Genomic DNA, 12,412 nt, shown 5'->3' on the forward strand with positions numbered 1-12,412 from the left:
ATACATCCGGTTATTTCGGGTTCTCAGGTCCTGGTCTTATTAGGCTAATGCTACGTTCACTTTACTGAACGTGCATCTCTGAGATGATTTGCGAATTTACCTTCTGACAGGATATAATATTCTAATGTGTACTGAGGAATTAGCGTTATTCAATTCGCTAATAGGTAGTAGGATACGGGATTATATGCATATATAAGTGAGCAGTAATACAATAAAATACATATATAATATATTTATATTGCAAGTACAACAAGTTAAATAGACATGCGATATCGGTTAGATATAGTCAAATAGTATCGAGTAAAATATTGAATATATAGACGATTGTAACGCAGGCGTATGCAGATACGAATCGTAAATCAGAGTAATATATGGCTTATGTCTGTATTCAAATTCAGAGTTGGTAATGTGAAATAAGATTGAGTTCGAAATTCAGTGGTTAAATAATTAATTAAATATAATGATTAAATATAATGAGTGTCCGTCGCGCTTTACTATTTAAGGATATGTGAACTGGCTTAAATACTCACAAGGTTAGACAATGTCTTATGTGCCTTGAGGTGGTACACTTTGCTACTATGTTCTTCCCTCTGAGTTGAAGAGCTGAGGAGCCTCGGTACCTCGATCCGAAATGGCGGCTATGTCTCGATGTCTTCAGAGCTCCGTAGTAATTGCTTGGTTGGTTGCTGGATAACTTTACTTCTTGACTGCGGCGGGATCACTGCCGTTCCGTGCCGGGAGCCGGGTTTATATACCCAAAAATGGGGCTCGCTCCTCCCATCGGGCGATGTGGCTCAGCCAATGGTAGGAGAGATGTGCCGGGGAAGTACCGGAGATAATCTGTTCCAGGTAGAGATTGCGACGGTTAAGTCCCGGAGAGATGGCTTCTTAGTAGCGATAGCGGCGTTCCTAGGTGACTCATCGCTAACGGTTTCCAATCGTCTTTTATTCTTAGTAGCGATAGCGGTGCTCCTTTACTGACTTATCGTTATGCGGCTTGCAACCGGCCTTCTTTATTCTTGGTAATCGATTTGCAGGTGGCAACGTGTTTCAGCATTGCATCATGCATTGCATCACGCTATCGTTCTAGAGCCTTCTAGAATCTTCTGGATGTTTCCTTGCGAGTAAAGTCGAGTTCACATAGTAAAGCAGCTTTCATTTAATTATTTAGTATACTTCTTTATAAGCGATATATATATATAAATATTTTCAGGTATAAGAAGTTTTGTGTGTTAATATATATATATATATATATTGTGTACATATTTAAAATTTAATACTATTGAATAATACATATTTAATATTAGTAAAATGAATATTATGTCTTATACTGTCATTGAAATCGCCAGAGAATACTATATGTCTTATACAGTCATTGAGATCGCCAGAGAATACTATATGTCTTATACAGTCATTGAAATCGCCAGAGAATACTATATAGTGTCGTCAAAGTATACGATTGATATATATATATATATATATATGTGCCTGTTTCCCTTGTATATACGTTTAGATATGCAATTCCTATATGTATATACATAAGTCTTCCAGGACTGTCCCGGAAACTGCCATTCGACATATAATTCTTCCAGGTCAGGTCCGGAAGCCTGCAATATGTCAATAAGCGTCGGGAAGTGTCTCGGAACAAACCTTTTGACATATACATATTATATGTCCGTATGTATAAATATATATATGTTCTTAACCTTATTTTAGGTTTTCTCACAAATAATCAATAGGGTTTTTCTTATTAACCTAAATATATTATATTTATATTATATTATATTATACCATATTTAGTTAGTATTATAGATGTTGTTTTGAGAAGACATATCTTAGCCTACGAGTGGTTATATTTGTGATTCGTTAATACCGGTCTTTCATGCAAGTTAGAGATTGTCATGACTAATAGGTTAAAAAAAATTAATGATTGAAGAAATTGAAATTTTGAAATTTGTCTGGACGTTACAATCTACCTGCCGTGTTATCGCGATGGCGACGGTGGAGCTTCGTCTGTACGGCCGACATCGCCAAGATGTTTCGGCAAATTCAAATTCATGAGCAAGATTCAGACTACCAAAGAATTCTTTGGCGTCCTCAAGCGGAAGCGCCCGTTCGACATTTTCGCTTGTTAACGGTCACTTACGGTCTCGCTCCCGCTCCGTATCTCGCAATGCGAGTATTGAAACAGCTCGCCCTTGACGAGGGAGAAAAGTTCAAGGCCGCGGTTCCTATCCTAGGAGAGTCTATTTATGTAGACGACGCCCTGTTTGGCGCGGATGATATAAAATCTTTAAAAAATACTCTCGTTTAATTGATGCAGTTAATGGAAAAGGGGGGATTTCAATTAAGGAAATGGGCATCAAATTCGATCGAACTTCTCAAGGATTTGTCTGTTGACCAATCGGAAGTAACCGATCATCTAATCCTGACGGAAGATTCACTTTAAGTTCTCGGCCTGTCATGGATGCCTAACGAAGACGTGTTTCGCTTGGTCGTGAACTCGACCACCCCCAGCGTTCCTACCAAACGCTCAATTCTTTCATTTATCGCGAGGCTTTACGACCCTCTCGGATGGGCCGCTCCCGTCGTGATCGTGGCAAAAATAATACTTCAAGAGCTGTGGTTGTTACATTGCGAATGGGACTCTCTCATCTCCGATGAGTTAACGTCCCGTTGGAATTATTTTGTATCAGAATTTCACAAATTAGAAATGATCAAAATTCCACGGTGGACTGGTCAAGGTCCACAAACTCTCGCGCTAGAGATACACGGTTTCGCTGACGCGTCAAATCGAGCTTATGCCGCCGTCGTATATCTTCGCGTCTATCATTCGCTTTCAGACTTCGCAATAAATTTAATCGCAGCAAAAACAAAGGTCGCGCCCGTGAAAACCGTGAGCATCCCGCGTCTAGAGTTAAACGCGGTAGTGTTATTGAGTCGCCTCGTAAAGTGGACTGTTAATTCGTTGCAGTTAGTTGGAACTCCGATCCATTGTTGGACGGATTCCACGATAGCTCTGGCGTGGTTGCGCCAGCACCCATCAAAGTGGAACACATACGTGGCCAACCGCGTGGCTGAAATACAGAACAATTTGCCATCTACTCGGTGGAGTCACGTACCATCGGCAGAGAACCCGGCGGATTGTGCGTCGCGCGGGCTATCCGCGTCTGAGTTAGTGTCGCATTCGCTATGGTGGACGGGACCACCATGGCTTCGGCAACCTTCAACGGCTTGGCCGATTCATGATATGACGAATACTAGACCCACTAATGAACTACAGCAAGTTTCAGCTGAACTGCGAAAAACCAAAGTTCTTCACATTGAAGGTGAAGAAGAGTGGGATCTACTTTACAAATTTTTAAGTTGGACGAAGCTCGTCCGAGTGACGGCTTACGTCCACAAGTTTCTCGCCTTACTGCGGAAGGAAAAGGTTCGTAAATTTAAAAAAGATTCGACACTGAGCGTCGACGAGCTTAAACGGGCCGAGCAATTCTGGCTGTCTTATGTCCAGCGGAGAGCTTTCAAGGTCGAATTCAAAACTTTGCAAAAGACTGCCACGATTTCAAAAAAGAGTTCCCTTCGAACTTTTGCTCCATTCTTAGGAAAAGATTCGGTACTCCGGCTTGGCGGGCGGTTGCGACACTCCGCTCTTAGCTACGATGAGCAACATCCCGTAATCGTGCCGCGCGGACAACTCGCTTACCTTCTAATCGCTCAAGCTCATAAGAGTACACTTCACGGTGGAGTTCAAATCGTGCTGCGCACCCTTCGTCAGAATTATTGGTTAATGGGAGGGCGAAACTCCGTCAAGGGATATATAAGACAATGCATCCCTTGCGTACGTCACTCGGCTAAACTTTCGAGGCAATTCATGGAAGACCTCCCGTCTCCACGCGTCAATCCGTCGTCTCCATTTGCTCATACGGGAGTGGATTATGCTGGCCCTTTCTTAGTCACGCCGTTCGTTGGCAGAGGCCAAAAAACCAGAAAAAATTATATAGCTTTGTTCATCTGCCTCGTCACGAAAGCAATCCACGTAGAGCTAGTCGAAGACTACTCTAGCGCTGGGTTCCTCGCCGCCTTTCGGCGATTTGTGAGCCGAAGGGGCTTGCCGTCCAAGCTATATAGCGATAATGGAACGAACTTCCACGGGGCTGACAAGGAATTGAACGACGCGTTCAGCGCCTTGATGAAGGATTTGTCACTGCACGACATCCTTGCAAATGACAAAATTGAATGGAACTTCATTCCGTCTGCGGCTCCTCACTTCGGTGGGCTATGGGAGGCGGGAATCAAAAGTCTCAAGTTGCACTTAAAACGAGTCGCCGGTTCGCGAACTCTGTCACAGGCCGAATTCGCGACGTTATTATGCCAAATCAAGGCGTGCTTAAATTCTCGTCCGATCGCGGCATTAAGCGACGATCCGAGTGACCTATCGGCACTCACTCCGGGTCATTTCCTGATCGGGCGCCCCATAATTGCGATACCGGAGGAGTCAGTGCTCGAAAGTAATGCGAATCGACTATCGCGATGGCAGATGGTCCATTCTTTAGTCGAACAGATTTGGCGCTCGTGGTCACAAGACTACTTGCACTCCCTGCAGCAGCGGCGTAAGTGGTCGGAAAAAACGTCTTGTTTTCGCATAGGAGAACTCGCCTTGTTGAAGAATCCCTTGCTCCCTCCGAGCAAGTGGAACCTAGCGCGAGTCACGCAGATTCATCCTGGCTCGGATGGACTCGTGCGAGTAGTTACGGTGAGAACTGCGAGCTCGATCCTGAAACGACCAATTACGCTACTGTGCCGGCTGCCAATCAATAGCAATATTTGAAAATTGTACTTGCGTTAAACTTAGATTGTAATTATTTGATAAATTTCGGGTGTGATTTATGTATTTAGCGTCAAAATCTACTATGTTAGGCAATATTCTCCTCTTCGGCGTGGTTTTCGAGCCAGGTATCGCATTTATGACTTTGTTATTCGACCCATCGCATTGTCGGTAGAATTTCGAAACATGTATAATTGTATTTGCGTGCTCGAACAGCCGAAAGAGGCGAATATTTGCTAAGGCTCAGTGCCTATTGAAAATTGAGAGCGTCTTTATAATTTAGAAATATTTACTCGAAAATTGTAAAAGGTTTTTTCACCTTCTGATTACTTGCCCTCGTTATTCGATCGCAAGGAATTATTGCATTGATCTCTTGTTTGATTTCTTGGTTGATTGAAAATTGATTTATTGTCTTCATCGTACGTTGAAGACTACCGTTGGCTATATTTCGCATATTCGCATACGTTCAAATGCGAGGCGGGCGGTATGTTTAAAATTGTCACGTATTTTCGGAGCGACGAAGCAAGGTTAATCGTAGAAATTGAAAATATTCGACGCCGAGATGTTATTCCGGTTGTTTTCGATTCCGCGAGCGAGGAATCTACAAAAACTCGCCTTTGTCTCGCGTTTCGGAGCGTGATGGGGCAATCGTCCGCGAATAGGATTTCAGCACGTGTGCCACGCGTCGATCGGATGAGCCTTAGCTGCCGAATTCCGCGAGGATCAAAAATGAGTCTACTCGAGGAGTCTGAACTGAAGAGACGTCTCCGTGTATATCAGCGAAAAGAGCATCGCGCGAATTTATCTCGTTCTAGAGCGAACTTCCGCGTTTTAATCTTGTCTGCGAGAGTTTTGAATAAAACTGCTTTGCCTCAAAAGTGAATTTCTCCACCTTTACAATTTTCTCCGCATCCAGTCTCCTTCGTATCTACGAGCCGACTTATAAATAAATAAATTTGCCTCTGCGCGGAAAATTAAAACAAATCGAAGGTTCTCGCACAACTTGTGAACTGCAGGACACATGAACATCGACATTTCGAACGCACATTGCGGTCCACGGATACAATTCCCGGACCACGCCTGGCTGAGAGTCGTTTTAGTACCCCTAAACTGCTTGCGCCCGAAAAGCACGCACGGCCACGACGCGGGCGACCAGAGAATGGCGCGCGCGTCGCCTGTGCTCTGTGCAACGCTTACAATGGGCGTACGAGCGATCGTTGGACGTTCGCCCGAGGTGTCTGTGCCGCGCCGACCAGCCGCGGCGCAAATCCTTGCGTCGTCTGAAATGACACACCGAAATAATAATGAGAAAAAGAAGCGCACAAGCGTGTAAAACGTTGGCGAACGCGCGCCCAGAGAATGCTGCGCGAATTAAGAGGGGGAGCGTGTTTGTGTATCCAAGTCGTGTGTGTACGCGAGAGCCGAGGAGAAATGGGATGAGAGTAAGAGCGCGCGCGAAGGGAGCAACAAACGGCCAAAAAAAGGGTCAGGACGGTGAATGGCACCGCTTTCCCTAGAGCGGCGCGTGCGTCGTTGTCTCCCGAAAGTAGGTAGCGCTTGTCTCACCGTCTCTCCTCTCCGTACATCACACAGACTGACCGGACTGCTCTCGCACTCTGTGCCGCGTCTCTCGGTGCGATAGCGCTCGCGCGTCTTATGCCGAGGCGCCCTTGCCCGCACACATAACGGTATTACGGAGAAATATACGGCGCGTCGTCGTCCGGCGGAGAGAGCATTCGTAATCCTTTACTTCTTTACGGAGAAGGGTTTTGAATCGCGAGCCGACCGCGTGTCCGAGTCCACGAAATTTTCGTAAAGCGAAAAAAAGGGGACCGGCGCGCCGCGTCGTGTACTCGTCGAATCGATTCCGCCCGAATTTTGTATATAAAAGAGAAGGGAGAGCCGAGAATCTCGAACCCCGCGATATATCGTCTCCATTACCACCAACGGAGAGGAGAGACGGTGAGACAAGCGCTACCTACTTTCGGGAGACAACGACGCACGCGCCGCTCTAGGGAAAGCGGTGCCATTCAACGAGTGTGTGTGCCTTTAGCGCCCCGGCGATTTGCCTTCTCGCGTATTTCGTGTGCTGCCGCTGCTGCTCTCTCCTTCGACGCTCTCTCTCTCTCCCTCTTATAATATATATTATAGAAGAAAGACGACGATGAGCGACGCGGAGGAGGCAAACGGCTACCAAAACTCACTATGCGACGACCTCAGAGCAGGCGAGATTACCCGCTGAATTTAAGCATATTATTAAGCGGAGGAAAAGAAACTAACCAGGATTTCCTTAGTAGCGGCAAGCGAACAGGAAAGAGCCCAGCACCGAATCCCGCGGTTCCGCCGCAGGGAAATGTGGTGTTTGGGAAGGATCCGCTTATCCCGAGGTGCCGCGTCGCGTCCAAGTCCATCTTGAATGGGGCCACTTACCCGTAGAGGGTGCCAGGCCCGTAGCGACCGGTGCGCGCCTCGGGAGGAATCTCTCCTTAGAGTCGGGTTGCTTGAGAGTGCAGCTCTAAGTGGGTGGTAAACTCCATCTAAGGCTAAATACGACCACGAGACCGATAGCGAACAAGTACCGTGAGGGAAAGTTGAAAAGAACTTTGAAGAGAGAGTTCAAGAGTACGTGAAACCGTTCAGGGTAAACCTAAGAAACCCAAAAGATCGAACGGGGAGATTCATCGTCAGCGGCGCTGGCTTCGCGTCGGTCGGCGATGTCCCGCGGAGTCCGTGCAAATCGATCGTCGGAACTGGGTATAGGGGCGAAAGACTAATTGAACCATCTAGTAGCTGGTTCCCTCCGAAGTTTCCCTTAGGATAGCTGGCACTCGGCCGTTCCGCACGGAACGCGCGCGAGTCTCATCTGGTAAAGCGAATGATTAGAGGCCTTTGGGCCAAAACGACCTCAACCTATTCTCAAACTTTAAATGGGTGAGATCTCTGGCTTTCTTGAATTATGAAGCCACGAGCATCTTCGAATCAGAGTGCCAAGTGGGCCATTTTTGGTAAGCAGAACTGGCGCTGTGGGATGAACCAAACGCAGAGTTAAGGCGCCCAACTCGACGCTCATGGGACACCATGAAAGGCGTTGGTTGCTTAAGACAGCAGAACGGTGGCCATGGAAGTCGGAATCCGCTAAGGAGTGTGTAAAACTCACCTGCCGAAGCAACTAGCCTTGAAAATGGATAGGCGCTGAAGCGTCGAGCCTATACTCTGCCGTCAGTGGCAAGTGGGGCGGTAACCGGGAGCGGGCGTTAGTCTTCTCTCGCGTCGTCACGAAGCCCTGACGAGTAGGAGGGTCGCGACGGTGAGCGCAGAAAAGTCTGGGCGCGAGCTTGCCTGGAGCCGCCGTCGGTGCAGATCTTGGTGGTAGTAGCAAATACTCCAGCGAGGCCTTGGAGGACTGACGTGGAGAAGGGTTTCGTGTGAACAGCCGTTGCACACGAGTCAGTCGATCCTAAGCCTAGGAGAAATCCTATGTCAATGACGGCGTACAATATACTCGAGTGTCGAGAAATAATAATAAATATTATACAAGAGACACACGCCCGTCGGGCAAAAGGGAATCCGGTTCCTATTCCGGAACCCGGCAGCCGAACCGCATACAATTCGGGCCCTTGTAAGAGTGTTCGTCGGGGTAACCCAAAATGACCTGGAGACGCCGTCGGGAGATCCGGGAAGAGTTTTCTTTTCTGTATAAGCATTCGAGTTTCCTGGAAACCTCTAGCAGGGAGATAGGGTTTGGAACGCTAAGAGCACCGCAGTTGCGGCGGTGTCCGGATCTTCCCCTCGGACCTTGAAAATCCAGGAGAGGGCCACGTGGAGGTGTCGCGCCGGTTCGTACCCATATCCGCAGCAGGTCTCCAAGGTAAAGAGCCTCTAGTCGATAGAATAATGTAGGTAAGGGAAGTCGGCAAATTGGATCCGTAACTTCGGAATAAGGATTGGCTCTGAGAAGCGGGGCTGACGTGCCGGGCCTGGGCGAGGTGAACGGTCGGCGTTCTCGCGCCGGTCCCGGGATCCGAGCTCGGTCCCGTGCCTTGGCCTCCCGCGGATCTTCCTTGCTGCGAGGCTTCCGTGGCGGCGCAAGCCGTCGTGGTCGTCCTCTTCGGCCGCCATTCAACGCTCAGCTCAGAACTGGCACGGACTAGGGGAATCCGACTGTCTAATTAAAACAAAGCATTGCGATGGCCCTCGCGGGTGTTGACGCAATGTGATTTCTGCCCAGTGCTCTGAATGTTAACGTGAAGAAATTCAAGCAAGCGCGGGTAAACGGCGGGAGTAACTATGACTCTCTTAAGGGAGCCGCCGATTTTGGTGGTTTCCATGCGCCAACCCCACCTCCTCGCGGTGAGAGTCGGGCAACGTCGGAACCAACCTCCCGGCGGCCAACAGGGGCTCTGGCTTGGCGGAGCGGCAACGCTCCGTCCGGGTCCGTGGGGTTGCCAGCCCTTCGGGTCTGTTTACGGCAGGCACCACAAGAAGAGAAAAATATAATCTCCGGCGGCAGCCTCGGGCCGCCGGTCCTGTCGTCCCTTCGCCACCCTCTCCTGACCCCTCTCCAGGCTCTTCTCGTCGGCCGCCCGCTAGGCCACGACGCCGCCCAACACCCGCTGCCCCTGTCCCTGCTCCCCGCAAGCCCCGCAATTCCCATGCCCACACTGTGATCGTGCGTTCACCACGAAGACCGGACTCGGCCTCCATCGCCGATGTGCACACGAGGCCATCGTCAACGAGGAGGTTAACGTCGAGAGGGTTAACCGCCAATGGAGCGACGAAGAGAAGCGCATGATGACGAGGGAGGAGGCGCTTGCCGCGAATCGAGGCGTTAGGTTTATGAATCAACATCTGTTAACCGTCGTTCCGAATCGCACCCTTGATGCCATCAAGGGGATGCGTAAGAACGGCGGTTACCAGCGCCTCGTCGCGGCGGCACTGGAGGATCTGGCAGCCGCATCATCGAGCGAGAGCTCGTTTCTCTCGGCCGGTAGCTCCAGTCCTCCCGCCTCCCCTTGATCCGTCGCCATCTCTCCCCACGGGTCACCCGGCACGCCTCCGCTTTCTCCATCTTCTCCCGGCTGGGGTGATGCGTACGGCAGTTTTGCCAGTGCTATACGCGCGCTTATCCCGGTTGTGGAAGCCATCCAGGGATGAAAGTCCCATATCCTGATCCAGATCTGATCAGGAATTCTGGATGGCCAGCGGAGTGTCGAGGACCTGGGCCCGTGGGTATCGAGTGTGTTCCCTCCAACGCCTTCTCGTGTGCGACCGCCCGTACGAAACCGTGTTGTCAATCCGGGTAGAAAAGCGCGCCGCCGAGCGGCGTATGCGCGCGTCCAGCGCCTCTTCCGTTCGAGCATGTCGCGCGCGGCCAAGGAGATTCTGGATGGTGCCATTGAGGCGGACGTGGTTCCCGGTGTGCGGCAGATGGCCGCGCACTGGGGCCCGTTCGTAGCGCAGGAGTCCGCTTTTGTCGCACCGGCTCCGCGTCTTCCACCGAAAGCGAAGCTTAGTGGCACCTGGTCTCCAGTCTCCTGTGAGAAGGCGGCAGCCATCAACCTGCCCCTCAACTCGGCCCCCGGATTAGACGGCATCGGCGTGCGGATATGGAGAGCGGTACCAGTTTCCATCAAAACTCTCCTCTTCAACATCGTGCTGCAATGCGGAGATTTCCCAGCATCGATGCTGGTGAGTCGGACGGTTTTCATCCCAAAGAAGGAGGAGTGCTCCCTGCCGGGGGATTTCCGTCCGATCTCCATCACCTCCGTGGTCGTGAGGCACTTACATAAGATCTTTGCCCAAAGGCTTCGCGAGTCCAAGCTAGTCGATCTAAGGCAGCGGTGCTTCGATGACGGGTGCGGCGACAATGTAGCCGTCCTGGCGTCCCTCTTAACGGACTTGTCAATGCCTACCTCCTCGTGGTCTCGCTGGTAATGTTGTGCTTCTAGCACAACGGCTAAGTGGTGTTGGCGCCGCATGCACACTCGGCAGCCGAACATCAGGCAATGCCATAACCGCAATATGAGAGTGCATGTGGGAAGAAATAAATGCGAACCCACAGATCAACCAACCAGCATAACATCCAGAGCTGAGCCGCCGTTGGACGTGGGGTGTGTCATAGCGGAACCCCGAAGCCAGGGTGGGAGACAGCGTGCCGAGGGCTGCATGGTCGTGGGGGTGGTACACGGCCGTAAACGATTTCTGTAGGGCACCTGGCGCAACCCTGCGGTAATTAAGTCGACTTACTCGGGTACTGGGGGCTCTGCCTGAGCGGACCTTGCGACTCGCCAGAATCGTGGGATTTATTATGGAGAAAAATTCAACAAATACACTAAAACCAAGATACATGACGACGACAATGGCACACAAAACGGATAAAGAGAAGGATAAGGAACAGAACCCTTTTGAGAGAAGGGAGTCCATCCCCAGATCGCCTCCATCTGTCAAAATGGTGGTGGCTGGAGGAGCGTGCAGGCCTTGCTCGGCTTCGCTTGAGCAGGGTGTGGAGGCGTACGACTCCCCAGCTGAGAGGAGGACGGCAAGGCCACATGGCACAAAGATTCTGAGAGAGGCCAACGAGGTATTCGTTTTTCCTGGCCCCAGCGCGCCAAAGGCTGCAGAAGGAAAAGGTGCGGAGGATGCTAACAAGGAGTTCTTAGCTCCTGGAGACGCGGATGTGTGTGGGTATGGAAGAAGCAGGAGTGATAGTGTGACGAGCAAGGCGAGTGATGTGAGTGTGAGTGCGAAGCGGAAACGAGTGAATGAGGGAGAGAATGAGAGCGTTGCAGAAGTGAGTGAGATAGCGTGTATGAGAGTAATTGGTGCGAGACTCCGTAAATTCCTGTTTACGGAGACGAACAAAATTTCAAAGAGTGCGAGTGAGAAAATACTGGACATTGTGGGAGAATATGAGGAACAGATGATGAAAATGTTGTGCAAAAATGAGAGAATACAGGGGAAACTGGATGAGTGTATGCGTCGAGCGAGTCGGGATTTAGCCTACGGCGGAAGTGGAATGAGCTATGCGAGCGTGAGTGCGAAAAATGTTGAAAAGAGCGTGATTGAAAAGGTACAGGAAGTGAATGTGAAAACGAGTGAAAACGAAAGAGAAGAGTTATGCGGTAATAGTGAGAGCGGATGATGCAAGTGCGAGTGTGACAAGTGAGGAAGTAAAGGAGAGAATGATGAAGCATGTGAGCAAGTCACTGAATGTGCGTGTGAAAGCGGTGAGGAAAGTGAGGAATGGAGGTGTAGCGATTGAGACGATGAGCGAGAGTGAGTTGAAAAGAATAAGAGAGTGTGGTCAGTTTAAGAATGCTGGCCTAAAGGTTGAGCTGCCTCGCAAGATAGGCCCAAAGATCATCTTGTACGATGTGCCGAATGATATGGCGAGTGAAGTGTTAATGAGAGAAATGTATGAGAGGAGCTTGAAAGGGCGAGTGGATGAGAGAGTATTTATGGAACGTGTGCGTGTTGTGAGTAGGAATGCGAAGAAAGATGCAATCTGCGGAAATGTGATATTTGAAGTTACGAGTGCAATAAGAAATGTGCTCTGTAGTGACGGACGAGTGTTTGTGCATTGGA

General features: G+C 49.7%; 1 protein-coding gene and 1 pseudogene across 1 annotated transcript; both read left to right on the forward strand.

Moving 5' to 3' along the window:
* The first annotated feature begins 2,467 nt into the window (after positions 1-2,467).
* Positions 2,468-4,831, forward strand: LOC114930667 (uncharacterized). Its single transcript, XM_029302523.2, has one exon. The coding sequence runs from the start codon at positions 2,468-2,470 to the stop codon at positions 4,829-4,831; it is 2,364 nt and encodes a 787-aa protein (XP_029158356.2).
* A 2,231-nt stretch (positions 4,832-7,062) lies between these two features.
* LOC146722282 (large subunit ribosomal RNA) lies at positions 7,063-8,713 on the forward strand (annotated as a pseudogene).
* Positions 8,714-12,412: the final 3,699 nt, after the last annotated feature.

This window comes from Nylanderia fulva, unplaced genomic scaffold (genome assembly GCF_048542155.1).
Source record: "Nylanderia fulva isolate GAGA-0341 unplaced genomic scaffold, ASM4854215v1 Scaffold338, whole genome shotgun sequence".
Classification (NCBI taxonomy): domain Eukaryota; kingdom Metazoa; phylum Arthropoda; class Insecta; order Hymenoptera; family Formicidae; genus Nylanderia; species Nylanderia fulva.

What these genes read in the sequence shown, in the direction of transcription:
- LOC114930667 (XM_029302523.2), top strand. Translation starts at nt 2,468, where the DNA reads ATGCCTAACGAAGACGTGTTTCGCTTGGTCGTGAACTCGACCACCCCC.